The sequence below is a fragment of the Phocoena phocoena genome, chromosome 12 (assembly GCF_963924675.1).
Source record: "Phocoena phocoena chromosome 12, mPhoPho1.1, whole genome shotgun sequence".
NCBI classification, from domain to species: domain Eukaryota; kingdom Metazoa; phylum Chordata; class Mammalia; order Artiodactyla; family Phocoenidae; genus Phocoena; species Phocoena phocoena.
Window position 1 is genome coordinate 41,915,181 of NC_089230.1, and position 25,687 is coordinate 41,940,867.

The 25,687-nt window shown below is 36.4% G+C and overlaps 1 protein-coding gene across 2 annotated transcripts in view; it reads left to right on the plus strand.

The window, feature by feature from the left end:
- CEP85L (centrosomal protein 85 like) overlaps positions 1-25,473 on the plus strand; it is a 153,035-nt gene extending 127,562 nt beyond the window's left edge. For both annotated transcript variants that reach the window (XM_065889039.1, XM_065889040.1), the window contains exons 9-13: positions 3,294-3,411; positions 3,958-4,008; positions 19,187-19,291; positions 20,906-21,137; positions 25,310-25,473. In XM_065889039.1, coding sequence (XP_065745111.1) covers positions 3,294-3,411; positions 3,958-4,008; positions 19,187-19,291; positions 20,906-21,137; positions 25,310-25,473 — 670 coding nt within the window. The remainder of the gene's footprint in view (positions 1-3,293; positions 3,412-3,957; positions 4,009-19,186; positions 19,292-20,905; positions 21,138-25,309) is intronic.
- The last annotated feature ends 214 nt before the right edge of the window (positions 25,474-25,687 follow it).

Here is a 25,687-nt window from a genome sequence, read left to right on the forward strand (position 1 = left end):
AAGAGTAGGTTTTAGATGAGAATAGTTTTCTAAAAAAAAAAACATCAGTTGAAAACTGGAAGCATTAACACAAACCCTTTATCTAATGGCTTTGTCAAAGAATAAGTAAAAATTCTAAGTAACAAAAAGAGGGGCAGCCGGACTGCACTCCTTAATGGGACATGTCAAAGTGAGGTAATTGGCTCCCATTTCACCTGACTGCAGAGTAACAGATGTGGCCGTTTGCCATGCACCTTCCGGGTTTACTCACATATCTCTTGCCTCACAGGTCTCTTCGAATTTAATACAGTTAGAACTGCAGTGAATATTATTTGTTAGTATATTTTGTTAATGTATTTAAGCTGGAAAATTAATGTTGGATTCATGAAAAACCTAGAAAACTATGCTATATATGCATCTACATGTGCACTGTTTTGTAGAACTTAAGAAACCTTAATAAATTATCAACTATAAGTAGATAACACTATCCTGAAGAAGAAGACAACAAAGCAGCAAAAAACTAAATTTAATAAAGACACTCTTTATGCTTCTATCAATTATATATAACTCAATGTAATTCACGTTTTTAGTCAAAATCCTCCTGATAATTCCATGTTAATATTGCTTTACTGCTATTTTCGAAGTCTTAAATATGCCTGGTCTACTTTTTTTCCCTAGATTTCAGTGCAGAAAACCTCTCATTTCTGGGACAATTCAGTCTTCTGTGTTTCTAATCTCAGCTCCAAAAAAAGTCCATATACCTTTGACTCTACCTTTATTTTTCTCCTGTTTTCTGCTTTCTTGGTCTTTAATTTCTTTTTATTATTCCACATCTTATATCCTATTCTCTAGTCTCAAAACAGCTTCCTGACCTCCATTAACTCAACCACATATCTTTTTCTTTAATCTTATGACAAAATGAAAAGAGGTAATGCGTTTGTTCTGTTTTATAGGGCATTACAATCATAAACTCAAGCTGTGTTTTATGAGTAGAACTAGGAACACCTGAAAATAATTTGTTTTGTTCCATTGTGTGCTTTTACATATTTAATATCATTTTATACCTTCTCTTTTATTAGGTTTTTGGAGAGCATTGAGCCTAGTATTTGTGATTTGGAAAGATTTAGTATAGTGTATTTGAGAATCCATTTTCCATATGCTAAACTTTACCTTGATACTCTCTGATATGACATCATCCCAGGAACTTTCTCTTGATTTCTAATAGATATAAGGGACTGAAGAAGGCCTTCTAAAATTCTTCAGTACTTGTATGGCTGTAGTGTCAGTTGACTTGGGCGTAGGAGTGTTATTTCAGTTTCCTCAGCTATATGATGTAGTATGCCTTAAGTTCCAGAAGAACTTAAGATGTATTATGTGACTATAAATTATATCATTACATTGATCTGTTTTTATATAATATTACAAGTTTCCTGCTTTGTGAATACGTAGAACTTTTGGGATTTAAAAATGAGATAAGAAAACTTTTCCATTTAGAAATGAAAATCTAAGTAAAATATGTGGAGGGGATTCCTAGTATTGTAATAGTTGGTACCTTTGCCGTTAAAGAGATTTATTACTTTTCTAAGTGAGCATGCTTCATAACATAAACAAAATGAGAATATATACATGAAAGAATACTTGATATTTTTACATGACAGAGTATATTTTTCCCTCCACATCACTGGCTCTTTTGTTTTCTTTTTAATATGAGAGCCTTAATGGTTTTCATGTAACTTATTTTTCTTGTAATGTTATAAATACATAGAAGTAGTGTCTTCACACTGAATTGAGACAAAAACTTATTCTGAGATAGAAATAATGTATTTTTTTACTTTTAGACTGAAAGAGCAAATACTTTTATGACAAGTAACAATATATTACAAATCAGTACAGTACATTCATAATACGTAGAAACTTCTCTGGTGCCATTATTTATGAACACATCTGAAGCCCTTATTGTACTATTTAAGACTGTCAATTCTTTGTCTACAGACTAGATATGGCAGTTTTTCTTTTTGGGCGGTGGGTGGGGAGAGAGAAAACACGATAGCCATGATACTTGAAAGAAGAAAAATAATGAAAATATCAAAATCCACATTATGACAAGTCTGTTTCTTTTAGTAGGCTGCAACTCTTGAGTATGATTACAGGCTAAAGTAGAACTATTCCTAGGTGTCTTCGCTGTTATGTTTTGGTTTTGGTCATTGTTTTTAATAGCATAGTTTCTTTTAACCCAAACAATACTGTTCTTCCTTTCTCAAAGCTAACATCCACCCTGCTCCCTGTCTTTTATTCTTAATATACCAGAGGGGCTTCCTTTTGTTGTTTCCTCTTCTAAAATGCAACTCTGTGCCAAGCATAGCATAAGAAACTGTTAGGTCAAGGAATAAATATATTGGATTGTTGCTTTTCAAAGAGAAGGCCCCACTCAGCATCCAGTGCAAACTCTGGTCACCACAACACCAATCACACCCATTAGGGCAGCACACACTGAGGAAAGACGTGGCAGAGCATCCATACTAATAACAGCCCTCGCATCAAAAATGTTAGACGCATGCAGGCTATACAGGGATGCTCCCACAAAAACAGCCCTTCAAGACCACTAGGTAACTGTTTCTTCTAAACTCATACAGTCAGAGAAATATAAGTAAAATGAAGAAGCAGAGGAACCACTCCCAATGAAAAGATCAAGAGAATTCCCTGAAAGAATAAAGAATGAAACTGACCTCTCATCTACTAGATCCCAAGTTCAAAAAGGAGGTAGTAAAAATGCTGAAGGAAACAAGAAAGGTTATTGATAGAAATGCAGATTACTGTAAAAAGGAACTAGATTGTTCCTCATATTAATGAAGGAGAAGTTTAATTCTGCTGATTTAGTCAACAATTATCTTTACAAACAAACTTTTGCTGAACTCAAAATGCAGGACAAAAGACGTGTATCCGTATTCTTAGGCTCCCTACCATAATCATCTTAATCAAGGAACTCTCCTTTGGGGGAGAGGGAAAGAACACGGCTTAGATTGCAGAGCTCAGATTAGCGTCATGAAGGACTTCACCAGGGCCTAATGTTGTCACATACTAAGCAACTCTTGACTCTGGTCTCGTATTTGCTATTTCTGAAAAGATAATCTGCCTGCATTATATTTCTTATTTGTATGAAATATAGGTACTCAAACTTAGTCATCTGTTGTCTGTAGGTCTTGATTATTGCTTGCTTAAAAAATATTATAGACGCTAAGAAGAGACTTCATTCATCTACCAAAATCAGCACAGAGAGCTTATTCTCTTCCTATAATTATGTCTTTCTAAAACAGTTTGCAGCAAAAAGTAGAAAGATGCCTTGAAGATGGAATTCGCCTTCCCATGCTAGATGCAAAACAGCTTCAGAATGAAAATGATAACCTGAGAAAACAAAATGAGAATGCTAGTAAGGTCAGTATATGTCTTTAATAATGAAATTTGATAGTGAAATCTATACTATATGGATACGTGCATAGATATATAATTTATCTAGTTTATTTGATTTATATTTTTGCTAATATTTAAGAGCTTATGGAATTTTTAGTTTGAATGTTTTTATTAGGAAAGAAAATAGCAGTTTAAGTAACTTTAATTTAAATTTAAATAAAAGCCAAACTAAAGTTATATTATTTCTTAGCAAAAACAAAAGTATATCTTTTTCCGTCCTAAATTATTCAAAATCTGTCTCAAACTTATTTTTATAAATTGTAAAGATTAAAGTTTTATCAAGAGCTAGAGTAAGACATTTGCAGTTTTACCTATGTGTGATCCAAATCATACGGCTGTTTAAAGGATACTTTGTATGAATACTTTTGTTAAAAAAAAAACCCCACACACTTTGATTTAAAAAAAATAAATTCATAATTCCCTGTGCTTTTGTTTTCTTGAAATTTGGTACTTCCAAAAAAGCAATGGAAAAAAAATTTGATTCAGACTGATATATTTCCTATGTTGTAGATAATAGACAGCCAACAAGATGAGATTGACAGAATGATTTTAGAAATTCAGGTAAGGAATACTTCGTGCTTATTTTAATTTAGCTGTATGCTGATTTACTCTTAGTAATTGCATATCTAAAAAATATCAAAGCATATATGTTTTTGTATGAACATATTAATAACACTTGAGGTGACATTGCAAATTCTTTAATATTAATCTTTCAGTTCTTTAGAATGAAAATGATACTTGGTAAATCAGTTCTTCAAAAACTGTGAAAATTATTCTTCTCTATTCCTTACCTCTCCTCTTTTCAATTGGGTGCAGTCTATCTCTACTACTGAGAACACATTTGGTTAAGGTCATCAGTGATCTAAAATTAAAGACAATTAACTGTTTTTAGTCCATCGTAACTCGGCAAGAGCACTCTCCCTCCTAATAATTCTATATATTATTTTTCTGTATTATCAAAGTATGACACTAGAGCTTAGGGTATCTGACCCAAAATATAAACCAAAATTTGTAGATTAAGTGGATTTTCATTCTTTTATTGATTTGCCAGATATTTACCGAGCCCCTGCATATATGCCAGGCACTGTTCTTAGCACTGGAGATTCATCAGTGAACAAAGCAAGTCCCTGGCCATTCTAGTGGGGTGAGATGGAGAAAATGGAAACATAATGTCAAGTACGGATATGTACTATTATTTTAAAAAAAAAAAAAAAAAGGAGGATAGAGGGCAATGACAGATCGTGCTGCATTATATGCAGTGGTCATGAAGTTTTCCCTGAAGAAGTAATATTTGAACATAGTTCTGAATGAAGATAAGCAGGGGAAGAACATTCTAGGCAAAGAGAGCAGCCAGTGCCCTGAATGTGCCTGGTGTGCTCTAAGACAAGCAGGTAGGCTGCTAGTCTGGAGTACAGTGATTGTAAGGTATAGTGAGAGGTGACTGATGGTAGACAGTAGCCTGGGGCCAGATCACATAGAGGTATATGTCTTTGTATTTTATTCTTTGTGTGATAGAAAACCATTGGACAAATTTTGCTGAATAAATTATTTTTATATCTCCTCATTTGAGTATTCTCAAAACTGGAAGTAAAAAAGAAAAACGTAATGGTTTGAGTGTCAGAATTTATGGACAATCTGCTTTGTCTTTTGGCCATATTAAGTGATCTATCAGTTTAGTCAAACACTAGTCCAGTTCAACAAGTGTGTGGGCTTATTGGATTGATTCACAGAGGTTATACTCTTTAGTGTGTATTCCTTCAGTTGTTCTGCAAGCCATTCGAATTATGAGATGGTTAGATTCCCTCAGCCATTATTATCTGACTTCTTATCATAGACCACAATGAAAGGAATTTCTCTTTCATTTGGTAACAATATCCAGGAGGTAAATCTAATAAAAGTTATCGCGATACAAATTAAGGACAGTCAACTTTGTCCTTTGGCATTGAAATTTTGGTGGATAAAACATGTAGGATTTATTGTTTTTAATTTGTTTATTTGTAGGATTTATTGCATACTCTCTCTCACATTATAGATGTTTAGTGTATATTTGTATTAATTGAAATGTGCATTTTCCCCATTTGTGGAAGCATCGTAATGCAATTTACTCTTACACATTAACCAAGTCTTTAGTCACATTTAGAGATGACTATATATAAATGAATATGTAGAAGAATATATAATTCTGTGCCATTCCATTCTTTGTTCTTAAAATGCTTGAGTTAACATTCTTTTATTTCTTCAAATTAATTACAGAATGGAAGTCAAATTAATGAGGTACATTTATTTCCAAATATTTGGGCCCAGACAGTATACTCATTAATTCTATTGTCTACCTTTGGAAGCAAAGCCTATCTTGTTTTGTTTTGTTTTGTTTTTTGTTCTTAGCCATTGTAACCATCTAGGTTTATAGGTCTAGGATATAGTTTCCTCACAGAGAGAGACAGCAAATGTTGATAACTGGCCAACTAAACTCCATGTATTTACCAAGATATTATTTGAAAATATCTTGAAAATTACAGATGGAAACAAATATGCCTCAGATAATGAGAAAATTTTTTGCTTAACATTACTTGTTTAAACTTGTTATTTTGGGGCCCTCACAGTTGAGAAGGCTAGGTTTTTTGTTTCATTTGTTATTTGGTGGTTTGTGATGGATATAAAAAGTGCGTAATCTGTAAAAACCTGAAATTTTCAGAATATTGCCTCTTCTGAAAAAATGAATACTAATCATTTACCTAGCATTGGAAACTGCAGAATCCTAAAGAGAACACTCTGGGTTGAAGAAGTATTCTTGTTGCTTTATGCTATAGTCAATGGGCATGTCGTCAAGTTGAACCACATAATAGAGCAATTCCTGTCAATTACTGATTATTTAAAGCTCCTAGCTTTTCCTTTTGCTTACATCAAGAATGGCCAACCTTAGTCCTATGTAGATGGTGATGTCCTTCCAACATGCTATAACTCTGTTTTATATTACTTCAAATTCCTTGGCATAGCCAAAATAACACAAAATACTTTATAATTAAGAACAACAGAGAACTTCCCAACCAATTTTAACATGAATTATGCATTTTAGCTATTAGTGTAGTATTAAACTTATTGTAAAATGTCATTGCCATTGTAGTTTGCGTGTTTTGTTCCTCCATAGTGCTGGGAAGTTGTTCCATTTTTGGATGTTTAGTAGACAAAGCCAACTTAGTATTATTCGAGTTTCATGTTTCACTGCTTCTTTATGTCCCTGCACACTGTTGAGAAGATCAAATTTGTTAGAAGTTCGTTTGGCTGATTTGGAGTACTGCATTGCCTTGGGTAGATGCAGGTTATTCTCATAGCTTAAATTTTATGACACAAAAAATAAAATCCCTTGCCATGTTTACTATGTCCAGTTTATAGGCAGTAAAAATAAGGCATTGTTATAGAGTGAAAATGCTATATTTAAAATACAACTATTGAACTTCCCTGGTGGCTCAGTGGTTAAGAATCCACCTGCCAATGCAGGGGACACAGGTTCGAGCCCTGGTCCAGGAAGATCCACATGCCGCAGAGCAACTAAGCCCGTGCACCACAGCTACTGAGCCTGTGCGCTAAAGCCCGCAAGCCATAACTACTGAAGCCTGCGCACCTAGAGCCCGTGCTTCGCAACAAGAGAAGCCACTGCAGTGAGAAGGCCGTACACCACAACAAAGAGTAGCCCCCGGTCGCTGCAACTAGAGAAAGTCCGCGTGCAGCAACAAAGACCCAATGCAGCCAAAACTAAATAAATAAAATAAATAAATTTAAAAAAAGAAAATAAAATACATGTAGTTTACTACCTTGCACCAGAACTCAAATAAATACTTACCTGGTTTAGGTCAGTGGCAAGTTTATTGATTCACAACTTTGGAGGTTTGGGGAGAAATCAGTCTTCTACTAGTTATATTGTATTTGTTGTTGAATATAGAAAAAGTTTTACTTCATGTAACAGTATATGCTGATTTTGAAATTGAGTTCAGTGTTATAAAAACACAGATTTATCTACTATTTTGTTCAGCCGTCAAGATGATATTGTTAACTGGCATGAATACCTTGATTAGTTAACTGATCCTTTAGAAATATTGCATTTCCTTATATCCACGAAACCAGTGTAGCTAAACTGACTTCTCCTCTTACAGGTTTTTCTTCTGTCAATATACATACTATAAAAAGACATTTTGCAGTAGAATGTTTCCCATCATTTCCATAAACATGGCTACAGTCAGAATGCGAATGAGTTCTTCACTGGGCATTATTACCTTCCTTCCTATTTATCCCTCAAAAGGACATTTCACCCATATAACCTTGTTTCCAGTGAGCTGCTATCTTTATGTTATCATTGTAATCTTTTGGCAGAGGAGATACAAAGTAAAAAAGTTTGTTATGTTTACTTGTTTTCTCTAACATGTTAAAAAGTTTTCTCATTAAAAGAACTTACGCGTTTAAATGGCCTTTCTGAATTGACAGCTATCAATGAATGATTATAATATTACAAAGTAAGAATGACACTTTTAAAAGTCTTTAAGACTGTTCACTTTTAATGGCATGGTTGGGACCACCAATCTCAAAACTGTGACAGTATGTCCTATTTATAACGCTTCAAGAGAAGATGTTTCCACAGCCTCAGAAGATTTTATTCCAATTTTTAGCAATCTCTCTTATTAAAGCTTTCATCAAACAGGTTTTTTCAGTAGATATGGTGAGAAAATGGATCATAATCCAATACAGTGTCATACAGGCAGAATATAACTTTTCTTTAACCTAAATACATATTGATTTAATGTTTTTCATTATTATTGTGTGATTTTATCTCCATTTTTTATGTTATCCTAGTTTTGTAATGTGTCCTGACATGAAGTTCTTTCTTCCCAAAGTTTTTTAATTTTTAAAAATTTTACCTATGTGTAAATGCTTTATATAATGCATGAAAAACTGAAAATTTCTCATCAGAAATCAATACTAATTTTTGAAAATCCTAACAGCCAAAAATATGTATTCTATCAAAGGAAAAGTAGATTTTTAAAAAATAAGCTTTCTCTCTAGTCTTTGTACTTACAAAGAGAAAAAATCTTTAGTGTATAGGCCTTTTGTGTGCACAGTATAGTTGTTAATTAAAATCTTAGAATAAGATATGTAAAAGGTGGATTTAACTTTTGAAAAGTCAGTTCTTTGTGTCTGAGGTGGGAAGTTGCAGGAAGGGAGTCAGCTCACTTGAATCATGAAAGAGTATTCTTGAGCCTGTGCTATGAGTGGTCACCAAACCTATATGGATATTCAAAGTACTTGGGATACTTTCTAAAATACAGATATCTGGGCCCCATTGTGACTCTGATGAGTCAGTATCTCTGGAGTGAAGCTTGAAATAATGTATTATTAATAAGTTCTCTAGGCAGTTCTTCCTTATAGCCCAGTAGTAGTCCTAGTCCTAGAGCCTTTAGGAAGTATTGTACAATCCTCAGCTTGCTCGTGGGACTTGACTGGAAAGACTGAGATTTAAGTTTAAAAAACAGGATTTAATTCTGAGACACTAAGCTTAGGTGTGTAATGGCACGTTTAAACTCTTTTGGTAGCTCTTGCTTTATAAGCCTGAGAAAATCATGACCTGGAAGAAAAGGAACCCAGGCAAGTGGTGCTTTTTTAATACTGTGCAGATTTTTTAATAACGGTTTTATTGTTATATAGTTCACACACCCCCTATAGTTCACCCATATAAAGTATACAATTCAGAGGGACTTCCCTGGTGGTCCAGTGGTTAAGACTTCACGCTTCCAACGCAGGGGGCTCAGGTTTGATCCCTGGTCGGGGAGCTAAGATCCTGCAAGCCAAGTGGCCAAAAATATACAATTCAGTAATTTTTAGTATGCTCACAGATGTATGGAACCAAGACCACAGTCAATTTTAGAACATTTTTGTCACCTCCAAAAGTAACACCTTTAGCTGTCACTCTCTTAAACCCCATGCCCTCCTCAGCATCAGCAATCACTAATCTACTTCCTGCATTTATAGATTTGCCTGCTCTTAGACATTTTATATAAATGTAATCTGTGGTCTTTTGTGACTCTTTCTCTGACCACACCAGTTGTTGAGCTCCGTTAACTGCCAACACTCTGCTGTTTTCAGCAATGCCCTGTGGCATAAATTGCTTCATAGACTGGTCCATTCTGGTTCCTTTGAAGGACTAGCTTCCTGGGTTAATGTTTGAGATTTTTACTGTTCAGGAGTGTCCTTCCCAGCTGTCTCTTTTACTGTTTCTCTCTTGCAAGCTAGCCAGCCTACAGTAGAGCCTGTTGCTCCAGGGAATCTAACGCTGTCCTCCCAACTGCCTTTGCCACAATCTCCCGCTGTTTTGAGAGTGCCCTTAGGATTGAACTTCATACTCTGTTGCAAAAGAATTCAGTTCCTTTAGGGAGACCTTCAGCGGTCTCTGTTCTGTGGCCTATTTCTCCCCAGGCAAAATCTCTGAGCCTAATCATTGTGGGTGGGAACAATGTCAAGATTCTGAGTGACTCTAGCTGAGTGCTAGTGGAGGGAGGGTGCGCAGCAGCTCTAGGTCTCTCGGCTTGCCTCTTTCAGTGGATACTCCTGCCCCAGAAGCCAACGCAAGGGCAGTCAGGGCCCCAGTATTCTCGTGGCTACACCCCAGGTAAAGCCTTCCTCCCTTGAGGCGGCCTGGGCTCTGAAGAACGGAGCCCCCACCTTTTGGCTGCACTTGCCTGGAACTTAGCTTCAGCTACAGATGAGAAGTGCTGACGCCCTGCCCTTCCTAGGAAGACAGCGGTCCAACTAGGAGCTGGGGGAGGGGGCGCCCTCTGTTCTTGGCTGTTCCAGTCTGGAGTTTCCATCTTGCTTAGCTGTGAGAGGGTAGGAATCAAGTGGATTTTGTTTCAAATACCACAGACTTCAGCTCTTCTGAGTTTTAGTAGCTTTTCTTGAATATATTTCTTCATTTGCTTGTATGAACCATTTCCAGAAGCTTTAAATGTGTTATTTTATGGTTTTTCACCAGTTTCCTTGGGGAGCAGGTCTGAAGAGCTCCTCATGCCATCATGCCGAAAGCAGAGCCCTCAGGGAGATTATTTTTAAAATGATATCAGGTAACAAGGTGATAGTTAAGAAAGGAATTTGAGGTGTACACTATCTTCAATTATTATTAAACAGAAACCTAAAAAATTGCAATTTTTATGGTGCTTGCATATTCCTCCGTTTTACAAATATTTTGAAAATTCTCTTTTATCAGTATGGAAGAATGAGGAAAAGGAGTTTAATATTTGTCTACACTTAGGCCAAAGTGAGAAATGGAACCTCTGTTGCCAAATGCAGAGGTGTCAGTGATGATGCTAGTGATGATATTACCTGTTACAGGAGCGGTTCTTTCTGGTTTATGTTTATTATCTCTAAGCCTCAACAGTAATCTTACAAGGTAAGAAAGAGCATATTTTTATACATGAAGCTGCTGAGATTTAAAAGGTGTGCCCAAGGTCTCGACAGCTGAGATTCTAATTCATGTCTGTCTGACTTCAGAGTTTGTGCCTTGGGCGTTAATCCTGGATGTCTCAAAGTGAAAAGTCCCAAGAAAAAGAAAAAAAGATGTTAGTCTGATTTCTTCCTTGTATAAGCCTTAGGGGAGGGCATTGTTTTAAGGGTCTTTTCCTGGAATGAAAGATATTTAAACTGGAGCACACTGGGAAACTCGTCTTCTGCGGAAAGCATCTTATGCTCAGTTGCCTAGAAGCACAATTTGGAAATTTTGTCTCCAAAGTGAAATCTTTTAGTACATTACACTCTACAGTGTGGTGGCATTATTTGCTCCTTGAGATGAATAAAATGCCTTTTTTTTCTGATACATTTATTTCAAGAGCTTTATAATGGGTACACTAAGGTCTTTGAACATTCCTTATCCAGTTCAGCACTTAGCACAGTGCCTTGTGCATAAAAGAGGCTCAGTAACTGTTTTGAATGAGTAAGCACAGATTCTTACTTAAACAAAACTAGGTGTTAAATAGTTACTTTTTCATATTTTGTCGTTTATTCACCAATTCAGGTCATTTAATAATTGTTAACTGAGTTTCTACCATGGGCTAGGCACTCTTCTAGGGGATGACTAGTGAAAAAAGACAAAAAAACCTTTTTCCACAAGAAAATTCACCCATAATGCTGAATTTGGAACGGGCTCTTTTTTGTTGTTTTGTTGTTGTTGTTGTTTTTAATTTTGGGCCACACTGCGCATCATGTGGGATCTTAGTTCCCCGACCAGAGATTGAACCTGCACTGGTCCACTGGTCTGCCAGGGAAGTCCCTGGAATGGGCTCTTTTTTTCCCCCAGCTTTATTGAAGTATAGTTGACAAATAAAATTGTAAGATATTTAAAGTGTATATCATGGTGATTTGAAATAAGAAATGGACTTTTAAATATTAGTATAAGAAGAAAGGAATTAGTGTTAGTTGCATAAATATTTTGTACTAGGTAAAAGTAATTGAGGCTTTTTGATTGTAAGCAACAGAACCAATTCAATTTAGCCTAAGCAAAAATAGTAGAATATACTGTATTACAAGAATGCAGAGATATCTGTGGAATCCATAGGTGGGAATGAAGCCTGGCTTCAGGAAGGAAAAGGCTTTGTTGCTGCTCGCATTTCCCTCTGTTTCAGTTCTTTTCTCTCTCTGCAGACTGACTTCCTTTCCTCCTTAGCTCATATGGCAGACTATGGCTGTCCCACAGCCCTGAAGTTCTATAGTTCATTTCCCGCCACCTGCAGAGACTAACTCAGAGACTTTGGGTCTCACTTCCTCAGGTTTGGTCAAGTGTTCATTCAGCCTGACCCGGTGAGCTATAACCCAAGAATATAGAATCCCAGTACAAATATGACTACTTATGTATGATTCATGGGATTTGTGAATAGGCAGGCATCCAAAGGTATTGTCTACATATATACCACATAATTTTCACAGTACTTTACAAGGTTGGAAAATCTTTCTGATGAATTTGGAGCCTAGAAAGGTTGGATAACTTACCCATGATTATACAACACATAAGCTGTGCACCCAAAACCTAATTTTGTCTGACTCCAAAATCTTATCTTGTTACCATTAACTCTATACTTTCTTTCTTTCAAACTGTTATAACATTAGTTTCAGGTGTACAAAATAGTGATTTGATATTTTTATATGTTGCAAAATGATCACCACAGTAAGTCTAATAATTAACATCCATCACGACGTAGTTAGTAAATTTTTTTTTCTTGTGATGAGAACGTTTAAGATCTACTCTCAGCAACTCAAATGTACAATACAGTATTGTTAACCATAGCCACCATGCTGTACATTACATCCCCAGGACTTATTTTAAAACTGGAAGTTTATACCTTTTGACCCCCTTTGCTCATTCCCTCCCCACTCCCACTCCCTCCCCTCTGGCAACCACACATCTGTTCTCTGTTATCTCTGAGTTGTTTTTTTTTTTAATATTTCACATATAAGTGAAATCATACAGTATGTCTTTCTCTGTCTAATTTATTTCACTTAGCATTATGTGCTCAAGCTCCATCCATGTTGTTGCAAGTGGCAAGATTTCATTCTTTTTATGGCTGAATAATATTCCATTGTGTGTGTGTGTGTGTGTGTGTGTGTGTGTGTGTGTATTATATAAAATCACATTTTTCTCATCCATTCGTCCATTGAGGGACACTGAGGTTGCTTCCATGTCTTGGCTATTATAGATAATGCTGCAGTGAACAGTGGGGTGCACATATCTTTTCAAGTTAGTGTTTTCATTTCCGTTGGATAAATTCCCAGAACTGGAGTTGCTAGATCACATGGTAGCTCTGTTTTTAGTTTCCTGAGGAACCTCCATGCTGTTCTCCATAGTGGCTACACCAATTTACATTTCCACCAACAGTGCACCAGGGTTCCCTTTTTCTCTACATCCTAGCTAACACTTATCTCTTTTTGATAATAACCACCCTGACAGGTGTGAGGTGATCTCATTGTGGTTTTGATGTACATTTCCCTGATGATTAGTGAAGTTGAGCAACTTTTCATGTGCCTGTTGGCCATTTGAATATCTTCTTTGGAAAAATGTCTATTTAAACTTTTACCCATTTTAAATTGGATTTTTTTTTCAGCTCTTGAGTTGTATAAATTCTTTATATATTTTGGATATTAACCCCTTATCAGATACACTATTGGCAAATATTTTCTACAATTCTGTAGGTTGCCTTTGCATTTTGTTGGTGGTTTCCTTTGCTGTGCAGAAGCTTTTTAGTTTGATATAGCACCCTCCCCCTTTTATATTTTTGATGCCACAGTTTATCTTGTCTATCCATTAACAAATTATTGTAGTTATAGTTCTACTACTTTTGCCTTTTAACCTTCATAGTAGCTTTATAAGTGATTAACCTACCACCTTTACAACATTAGATTATTCTGAATTTTACAATATATTTACCTTTACTAGTGAGATTTATACTTATCCTGTTACTAATTAGTACCCTTTTGTTTCAGCTTAAAGAGTCCCTTTAACATTTCTTGTGAGGCCAGTCTAGTGGTGATGAACTCCTTCAGCTGTTGCTTGTCTGGAAAACTCTTTATTTCTCCTTCAATTCTGAAGGACAGCTTTCTAAGTGGAATGTTATTGGTTGGCAGTTCTTTCCCTCCCCTCCACCCCAGCACTTTGAATATATAGTGCCACGTTCTTCTGGCCTGCAAAGTTTCTGCTGAAAAATCTGCTGGTAGCATCATGGGCTTTCCCTTGCATGTAATAAGTTGTTTTTCTCTTGCTGCTTGTAAGATTCTCTCTCTTTAACTGTTGACAGTTTCATTATAATGTGCCTTGCAGTGGGTCTCTTTGGATTCATCTTCTTTGGAACTCTTAGTTTCCTGGATCTGGATGTCTGTTTCCTTCCCCAGGTTATGGAAGTTTTCAGCCATTACTTCACTTAAGTTTTCTGTCCCTTTCTCTCTTCTTGGTCCTCCTTCTGGAACCCCTATAATGTGAATGTTGGTCTGCCTAATGTTGTCCCATAAGTCCCTCAGACTATCTTCAATCTTTTTTTCTTTTTACTGCTCTCATTGGCTGAGTTTCACTGCCCTGTCTTCAGATGTACTGATCCTTTGTTCTGCCTCATCTAGTCTGCTATTAAACACCCCCTATTGTATTTTTCAGTTCAGTTATTATATTCTTCAGCTCTGTGACTCCCATTTGGTACTATCTTATACTTTTTCTCTCTGTGTTGAAATTGTCACTTTGTTCTTGCTTTGTTCTCCTTACCTTGGTGAGCATCTTTATGACCATTACTTTGAAGTGTTTATCAGGTAAACCACTTTTCTCTTTTATTAAGGTCTTTTTCTGTGGTTTTATCTTATTCTTAAATTTGGAACATATTCATTTTCCTTGACTCTCTGTGTTGGTTTCTATGTACTAGATAAAACAGCTATCTCGCCCAGTCTTGAACGAATGGATGGCCTCCTGTAGGAGATGAACTTTTCTTAACTAGTTTTTAAAAAGGTGTTGAGAGAAAAATATTAAATTTTATTAAAAGAATATAGTCTTCTTATTAATGATTTCTAAATGCCATTATCTTGTTAAGTATGCATGCTCTTTATTAATTGCTATTTCTTATGATAGTAGCACTATTATCTTACCTTTTATGTGTAGTTACATATGCTATTGCAAAAATAGTGTGCTCGTATTAATAAAATCATAACAGTTCCTATGAAGCCTTTCGACTGTTCTCAGCAACAAACTTAAAGTGACTGACTTATACCTTGTTTCTAGATAATTGAAATATGTACAATAAAATGGCAATCAAAAGAATTCAGAGGAACTTGCTTTTTAAGATTTTTTTGGTTGTTTTTGTTGTTTGATTTAACTAGACACAATGAATTTAAGGTCTGTTGCATAAATCCTATTGTAACGTATAGGCAGGTTAGTAGACTAGTATATAAAAATTGGACATATTACCTTATTAGAAACTTTTCCAGTTTATAATCTAGGGATAAGTTTAGTTTCATTTGTGATATTTATGTTAAGGTTTATTTTGAAGACGTGTAAATTACTTTCAAAAATATTGTATCATATTCCAGTGAGCAAGATTAAGAGGTACAAACTTGCAGTTACAAAATAAATGAGTCACAGGAGTGAAATGTACAGTGGGGGGGATATAGTCAATAATATTGTAATAACTTTGTATGGTGGCAGATGATAACTAGACTTATCATGGTGATCATTTTGTCCTGTATAGAAATATCAGATCACTATGTCGTGCACCTCAAATTAACATAGTTTTGTAGGTCAGTTATACTGCTAAAATACACACACACACACACACACACACACACACACACACACAGTGTCATATTTCAAAACAGGGGTTTGTTTCTTTCCTAGGATTCTCTATTTATACTTCTCTTGGTGATCTTACCCAGTCTTATGGCTTTAAATATAATGTGTGTGCTCACTACTCCCTAATTTTTATCTCCAGGTCAAAGTGCTCCCCTTATCTTACAATTTGTATATCCAATTGCCTTCTCAATGTCACCACTTGATGTATTAGACATAACATGTTCAAAACTGAATTTCTTACTCCCCTAAGCCAAAAAATAATAAACCTGCTACACCTTCCATATTTCCCATATCTATTAATGACAGATCTGCCCTTCCATTTGCTCTGTCTGGAAACCTTAAGACTTACTCTTGACTTCTCTTCTGCCTTACATTTTGTGAGCAAATCCTGTTTTCTTCAAAATATATCTAGCATCTGGCACCTTCTCCCAACCTCCACTGTTGTGCCACCCTAGTTCAAGCATCCTCATTCTTTATCTGGATTATTTCTTTCTGCTGCCACCCTTGCTTGTCCACAGTGTTTTCTCAGCAACCTGAGTGAGCTATTAAACAAATATCAGATCACATCATATCTTCTTAGTACCCTTCAGTGGTTCCTCATTTTTTCCTGAGTTAAAAATCAAAGTTTGTAACATTGGCTTAGAAGAGCTTATGCAATCAATTCCCCACCTCGCCTTCCTTCTCTGACTTGATCTCTTACTCTTTTCTGTCATCCTGGCTCTCTTGCTTTTTCTCAAACAGAAAAGAAACCATCCGCCTCAGAGCCTTTGCACTGACTGAAACATACTCTCTAGATACCTATGGGACACAGTCTCTCACCTCCTTCAAGACTTTACTCAGCTGTCACCTTTTTCCATGAGCCCTTATTCTACCCCATTTGAGATTTTAACCCCCCTGCCTCACCATGCCCTATTTATTCTCGAAAGCACGAGGCAAGTCCCAGTGTGTGCTGCTACGTAACTTATGTATTTATTATGTTTATTTTCTTTGCTCTTTTCCCTCCTAGTACAAGTTCCACAAGGACCAAGTGTTTTGACTGTTGTGTTCATTGATGTACCATCCAGTGAACAGATAGTGCTTGGCTGTAATTTCTGCTAAATGAATGATTGTAGGAAGGAATGTGTTTGTGGAACTCTTGTATGGCGTGTGGGGCGGGGTGAGGTTGGTCGCTTGCTGTGTTTCTATGGTAAAACTGCTAACATCAGTGGCTTTCAAAACACTTCCTCCTAAACTGGGTTTGTGGAGTACATAGAACGCGCTGAGTCAGGCACGTTTGGCTTTCCTTCATTGGAGCTGTTGTATATGCGCCAAAAAATGGTTAGCGTTTCTGGATATTTACATCAAAATAAGAAATGAATTTAAAACCACTTTCAACTGCAAGAATGATTGTGATCAACAACCTGTGGCTTAGTAACTGAGACTTTTAAAAAATCGTTATTAAACAAGAAATTTAAAGAGAAATTGTAGACATTTAAAAATGATTTCGTTTTTAACTTCAGTAATCCCATTCTAAGCTTAGTAGAGATTCCCCTCACCTTGCTTTTTTCTTAAACTTTAAACATGTGCTTTTTCATACAATTTGGGATAGAGAAGTAATTAATCTTTTAGGTGAAATGTTATTGTCAGACAGCTATAGCACTCACACCTAGTATTATCCTATAAGTTGTACAGCATTTGGTCTTACTAGAATGTGTCTGTGAACTCTTTCTGCTATTAAAGGGCTGCTTGATTAGTGCCTTTGAACCTAACCAACATAACACGTTAAGCTTAATGTATTTCCCCAATTCAATTTTCCTTCTTATGACAGACAGCAGTACTACCAGACATTTCTGGTTTATTCTGATGGAGATTACCTTTTTCTTCACTGATTTAAATTTAGTCTTACACAGTAACATATTAGTCAGATTTATTAGCTACTTATTAGTCACGTTCAATATGATAAAAATAAAAACCACTATAATCTTCTAAAGAATTATATTACAGCATTGTGAAAATACCTCTCTTGGGTTCTGTTTTCACTGTTAAAATATGAGATTTAGAGTAGTTTATTTGTGGTGCCTTTCTTCTACAATTGTAATAAAATAAACAGTCACAAATCTTAAGAAAATTTAGGATGAATTCTGGATTCTAGCCGAATAATCTTGTCATGCCAGTAAGTATGAGTTTTTAGCTAGATAAATAAATCCCAACATATCATTCAATCAAATGGGTTTTGACTCAGTTACAAAGGAATTTCAATATCCAAAAATATATATTTTCAGATAGCCCATGTGACTTTGTACTGTGGAATTGATCTTTGTGGAATGTAAAACAAGTTTTCCCTGGAAGAAAATGTACTTGTTATAGAGCTTGATTCATTTGTATCCAACTTTTGAGTAATTAAGTATAGTATTTTTACAGAGTTTAGCAGACAAATGAAATTAAAAAGCAACAAGGTTGAATACTGTTACTGAGAAAACTGTTTTATATTTAGAGTCTTATCTCAACCCGTGGTGACAGCTATCCTCTCTTATTCCATCCAGAGATAATGTGAGGGAAAAAAAAAAACCTTCACAGTAGATTGTGTGCTATTTAGGTCATCAGCATTCTGAAGTATTTTCAGAGTTGAGACTAAATATAGACCTGAAGCAAAAAATAATGAAATTTCTTCTTTAGTCATGTTTATTGATCTTGTGGTTTAAAAGGGGAAAAGTTGATAGAAAAAAAATCACTGATAAGTACAAGGTTTCTGGCAAGTCCTTCTTTGGTGTGTAGCTGAAATGACCCAAGCAGTCTTCAAATAGCCTATACTCTGCTTTGGTGTACTCAAGGTTACCTCACAATAGTATCATGTCTGAATAATTTTATAATGGAATTAAGAGAGATTAGTTTATCTAAGTCCCATAATAGACGTTTGCCCTGAATTGAACATCATATTCACAGCTTGGAATACTATACACTGAGAGAGGTTGTTTAGCTGTTTCAAATGATAGAAAACAGGGATAGTCTTACGATCTTATTATCTTGTACCTTATTAATCATAAGAAAAAGGGTTTTTTTAAAGTATAGATTTGCTAATACACTCCCAATATATAAACAAAAGTCAATAAAATAAGAACTGTTTGTAATATAGTTGTTAAAACAGCAACATTAGATTTAACATGTTTTACCCAGATTAAAAACTGTCTTGGTAAAGATGATATTTTCTCCTTCCTCCCTCCTCCCCTGCTTTGGAATTATCCACTCTAGAAGTAATATGGGTTGATTGAAAAGTGAAGGCATCATCTTCCAAGGGGTGAGGGAGGTCAGAACATCTAAAGTATTCAGAGCCAGTATTCCTGGTTACCTACCTGATTGCATTTTGCTTTAAGCATTAACATGCTTTGCTTGCAATTCTCTTTATTCTAGTCTATGCAAGGGAAGCTTTCTAAAGAAAAATTGACTACTCAAAAGATGATGGAAGAGCTGGAAAAGAAAGAAAGAAACCTTCAGAGATTAAGAACATTGCTTGATGTGAGTAAAAGAAATTCAGATAGCTTTCAAGGATGATTCAGTACCTACTTAAGTTAAAGCAAATGCCTATTTTGTACATATTCATAAATCACTTTTTAATTGAAGACTTGATTTTGATGTGCCAGTTAATCAAATCCATTAGGTTTCTTACTAAAATTATAATCTAAAACACAAACTTTTATTTTTCTAATGTCTTAGAAACAATTGCACAAACGTAACTATAGCAAAGTCAAATAGTGTACAGAGATTAGATCCTAAAGTCATCAAATGATGCATAAGTTGAATATAAACAAAATTACCCTTGAAAATCCTTAAGGGAAGGTGCAATGTAGACACTTCATCACTGGAACAGGTCACACTTTCTTCATTTAATTATGAGATGAAATACTTGGCTTGCATTTAAGGACATGTTATATAAAAAATGCTTATTTTAGTTTTTGAGTTGTCATCATGACATTTTCCTCTAAATACTTAGGAATGCATCTCCAAAACTTAGGGACAGTTTCCTATATAACCATTTCACCATTGTCACACCCGATAAGAATAATAATTTTCCTTGGCGTTTGATAATACCTAGTCTTATGAAAATTACCCCCTTCTTCCCCAAATGTTTTTTTTTAACATCTTTATTGGAGTATAATTGCTTTACAGTGGTGTGTTAGTTTCCGCTGTATAACAAAGTAAATCAGCTATACATATACATATGTCCCCATATCCCCTCCCTCTTGCTCCCCAAGTGTTTTTTATAGTGGCTGTTGAAACCAGCATTCAAGCAAGGACCGTGTGTTGTGTTTCATTTTGTCTTATAAACCTAAAGTTTCTTTCTTCTCCCTGAAGAAACTGGGCATTTTGTCTTACAGACTTGTAAACTTGTCACACCTAGATTTGTCTGATCGCTTCCTCATGGTGTGGTTTATCTTGTTCTCTCCCCCCTGTATTTCTTGTAAGCTAGGAGTTAAAGCTAAAGATATTAGATTCAGTGCAAACATTTTTTGGCACGAATACTTTGTAGGTATTGTTCACATCATCAAATTATACGTGTTTGTTTATCCCACTGTAAGTGTCACAAATACCCATCTCACTGGGTTAAGGTGGTGACAGACTGATTCTTTCCATTGTAACATTGTAGCCTCTGCAGTCAGCAGTTAATGGGGTTGTTGATACTTAGGCAAGTGTGTGGATGTGCAGTTTGCCAGCAACCTTTTCCTTGCTGGTTTTAGCTTACACCAGTGATCATTGTCTGAATCATTAGATGATTAAAACAACAGTAATTTTTTCTAATTATATCATTCCCTTTACATTTATTAGCTGGCATTTGTCTGTAAAAATTTGTATTTTCCTCATCAACCCAGGCTATTTGGCTTTTCTGAAATACAGTTCCAACTGGAAAGCTAGTTAAACTTACCTTTAATTAGCAGTTTTCAGGATGAGGAGTAAATGGTGAAAATTTTTTATTTTTCCTGCTATATGTATGCAGTTAAATTTGGTTAATGTGCATGTAATATTCCACTGTTTTCTTTATAGAATTGGATGAGGGATTGTTAACCTTTATGGCTTTTGAGTACCTTTCCTCTGTTCTAACAACCAGATTTTTGTTTTCTTTATCCATTGCAGAACCAAAGACAAACAGAAGAGACCTGCTCTTTATTGGATCAGGGCCAGGAAGCAGACCAATCCAGGCAGCAGACCATTCTTTCCAAAAGGCCACTATTTGATTTGAGTGTGATTGATCAGCTGTTCAAGGAGATGTCCTATTGTTTGTTGGACTTGAAGGCATTGTGTAGTATTCTTAACCAGCGTGCTCAGGGCAAAGAGCCTAATCTTTCATTACTACTGGGAATCAGATGTAAGCGGCTACTGACTTGTTCTTACTGTATCGCTTAACAATTAGAAATGTGTCTTCATGCATCGGGAGCTTCTGACTGCCTTTTCCCTATTTGTTTTTATCTCCTGTCCTACTTAGCTTTATATATTTCTGAATCAATCTGTGGGTCTGAATACCTGTTCCTACTTCATTGCTAGAACTTGCCTCATTATGTTTATAGAAATGAGCAGGATCGTAGTTGATATGGACTGCCACTCAGAAGAATGCCTATAAATGTGCCTGCTAGGAGATGTTTCCTATGCTGAGTCTGTTAATATGTGACTGGAATGGTAGTTGGGTGTGATTTCCTGATTACTTTTCTAAAAGTAATGATTCTCTTTGCTTTCATGTGGCAGTTGTATTAAATTAATGACCCAGCCATCAGTCCACTGGTAAAATATTTGAGAGAAAGTACTCGTAAGCTTTCTTACGTATGTTCTATGGCAACTGTCTAATGTAAGTGCCAGTGCTGTCACATGAGCCAGTTTTCATGGCCCATAGATCTGTTGCCCTTGTGATGCACACCTGCTGGCTTTGTCCCTTCCAATGTGACACCCACCCATTCTGCCTCAGTTCTGCCTTCCTGAACACATAATGGTGAGAACCGCCACAAGAATATCCTAGTGTCTCTTCCCGTCTGTGCTAATTTTGCTGGAACACTCAACTTACATGGCTCTAAATTATTATAATATTGACATGTTGGTCTCTTTTTAATATGGAGGAAATGGACTTCAGTAAGGAGGTATGAGTGGAGTAAGACCATACTGTTTATGTACCAACATGTTTGTATTGAGTAATTGCCTAATAATATGGTTAATATGTGACTGAGTGGAGACTAGTTTTGTTTCCAGTTTCATCAAAAAGATTCTGCCGTCTTGCCTCATAGTAGTTATTTTGGGAAACCAAATATTACTCCTTATCGAAGTATCTCACTTGTTAAATGAAACATGTAACTGTACTCAGAGATGTCGGCAGAATTTTCCCCTCCACTTCATAAATGTGAGAACACATATATGAGTGTGGGTATGTAAAAAACACTTTTTTAAAAAAATTGAAGTATAAGTTGATTTACAGTGTTGTGTTTTAGTTTATGGTGTACAGAAAAGCAATACAGTTATACATATAAAATATTTATTCTTTTTCATTTTAGCTTATTATAAGACATTGGATATAGTTCCCAGGAAGACCTTATTGTTTATTTTATATATAGTAGTTTGTATCTGCTAATCCCAGACTCCTAGTTTATCCGCCTCCCCTTTTCCTCTCTGGTAATGAAAGGTCTGTCTTCTATGTCTGTGAGTCTGTTTCTGTTTCATAGATACATTCATTTGTGTCGTATTTTAGATTCCACATATAAGTGATATCATATGGTATTTGTCTTTCTCGTTCTGACTGACTTTGCATAGTATGATAATCTCTAGGTCCACCCATGTTGACGCAAGCGGCATTATTTCATTCTTTTTATGGCAGCTCTATTTTTGGTTTCATAAGGAACCTCCATACTGTTCTCCATAGTGGCTGTACCAACTTACATTCCCACCAACAGTGCAAGAGGGTTCCCTTTTCTCCACACCCTCTCCAGCATTTATTGTTTGTAGATTTTTTGATGATGGCCATTCTGACTGGTGTGAGGTTATACCTCATTGTGGTTTTGACTTACATTTCTCTGGTAGTTAGCGACGTTGAGCATCTTTTCATGTGCCTGTTGGCCATCTGTGTGTCTTCTTTGGAGAATTGTCTATTTAGGTCTTCTGCCCATTTTTTGATTGGGTTGTTTCTTTTTGAAAGACACTTCAATGTTTAAGTATATTCACTCACTCAGTAAACATTTATCAGATGCCTTCTATGGTCCAAGCACTAAGGTGCTGATAATGCAGATAAGTTGAATACAGCCCTTGCTCACACATTAACCAAAATATTACAGCATTGTGGTAAGTACTGTAATTGAAATGTGATCAGAGGGCAGTGGGAGCACAGGGGGAAAACCAACTAAATCTACCTGGGAGGGGCTGTGAAGGCTCCATGGAGTAGCTGGTGTTTGGCTTGAATCTTAAAGGAGGAGAGGTTTGCCAGGTGAACATGGGGTGTTTAGTTAGCAGTGATCTCTTGGAGCAAGAAATAAAAGCTCACACACAAAAGACTGGTTTTCTCCACCATTTTAGAGCTGGTCACCCCTTCAGTTACTTTGTAACCTTCTACATCTGCACGGTCCTGTGTAGCATTTATTACTTTTTCAGTACCAGGATAAAAGCGTGCTCCCAATGTGAACAGAAGGGAGTCTCAGCACCTCCCCCACACAGTGTACAGCCCTTCCAGTCTTCAAAGTCTAACCCCAGAGCCCTTACCTTATAGGCTGGCATTTGCAAATTTGACCAGCCAGCTAATTTCTCAAAAACAATGGAGGTGTTTTGAACCTTTATCTCATCTGATGGAGGTAAACTGATGGAGTCATCAGTTATCTGTTGATACTGTTCACCCCACCCTTCTTAAATCTGGGCTACCATGGTTTCCATGACATCATTCTCTGGGCTCTGCTTCTACTTTTATGACTGCTCAGCCTCAATCTGTGAAATTCTCCACCACTTAAATACTGGCGGTCGCCCAGGAAACTTTTCTTGTTGGTCTTTTTGTTTCTATTTACTTTCTCTGAGTAATCTTGTACATATCCACTTCTTTGCTGTTTTCTCTACACCTTTGACCCATACAGACATTCATCTCTCACTGCCTAGAATGTCCCTTTTGTCCTGATTGTACTCACCTGTACATTAGGACCAGCAGTTTCACAGGTATCACAGACTCAATATGTTTGAAACAGAACCTACTTTTCTTTCCTCCCTACGCTAAACCCGCTCCTCCTCTCAATAAGTAGAACCACTATCCACCTATCACCCCAACCCAGATTTTATCCTCCACCCTACTCGTTCCCCCATCTGTGTCCCGTGTCCAGTCCCTGGCCCCTTTCCAAGCTGATTGATAATCGAACTTCTTCATGTCTATGAGTCCCTTCCTACTTGTGACGTTTATTCCTGCTGCCACATCTCCACTGCACTGTTGCCTTAATTCAAGCTTTCGTAGCCCTTCGTCTGGACTGGTTTCTCTGCCAAGCCTTGTGCCCTCCCCACCCCAGTCCATCTTTACATTGCTGCCAGAGCCATCTGTCTAACCTGTGATTCTGATTTCCTAATACCCTCCCTGAGAATAGAGATAAAGGTGGCTCCCACCTGCCTCTCCAGCCTTGTTTCTTGGACCTCCCCTCACTTAATTTGTGTTCTGCTATTTTAGAGCTGGTTTTCTTGATGTTTCTCAATTTCTGTCAGACTGTTTTGTTTTCTGCTTCTGTATACCTTTGTTCATTCTGCTTCCTTGTCCCATTCAGTGAACCTGTCCCCTCTCCAGTGAGGCCTTTTTCTTTCTCTTCTTTGTGCTAATGTAGCCTTTGTGTAGTGGCAGGTCACCTGTGGTACCTGACTGAATTGACTTGTTTGTGAAACTGTATGTAAATCATTAAGAATAAGCCACTATATGCATTATTTTGCTGACCTCAGCACTCAGCATAGTGCCCAGATCATGATTCATGAACAGTAAAACAGTTCAATTAATGTTTGTTATAAATAACAAGTTATCTGACTCTTATGCCTCCAATTAATTAAAAGCTAGCTAACTCAGGGCCTTACCCTCAGTGATTCAGCCATTGGGCAACTAGCTATCAGCCTGATTCAGTTGTTTAGAATCATAGGGTCCCAACCCACACACACACACACACACACACACACACACACTCGATTGTTAATACTTTGCAATCTGTAAAAATATAAGATAATGCCCCTCACCACACAGTGATTTTCACATTTTTGTTTCTGAGTTTGAAGAGAGCTGTTAGAGCCTGTTCCTTTTTACTTTTGGAATATTGTCATCCATTAAACCTGTTGAATTTGTGTGTTATCACTGTATGAATTTAATGCATTTTAGTTAGCAAAATTTTAAAAGGACCGAGTAGATAAGATGCATTTACTATTGAGTGATGCATAATTTAAACCTGAGCCTGACTTGTATTAAGTATACAGCATTATATTTACAATGATAATGAGTTGAAAATCCTAAAATGACTTTGTTCCCAAAAAATGTGAGATTTTCTCCATGTTTTATTTCCACAGCAATGAACTGTTCAGCTGAAGAGACTGAGAATGACCACAGCCCAGAAACACTCACTAAAAAACTGTCAGATGTATGCCAGTTACGGAGGGACATAGATGAATTACGGACCACGATATCAGACCGCTATGCTCAGGACATGGGAGACAACTGTGTAACCCAGTGACCAGTGTTGGTCCCACAGCAATAACGACCCATTGTTACATGCTGCTGTGCTAGGTTCTTCACATTTCGTTTAGGAGCCATGATAGAAACTTGCAAGTGACATACGACTTGCACATAAGTATTTTTTTCTGTGGATTTGTTCTTTTGGGGAGGAATTGGGATGTGAGGAAGTATCAAAGGGGCTTATCTAATCAGGAAATAATTAAATTACCATT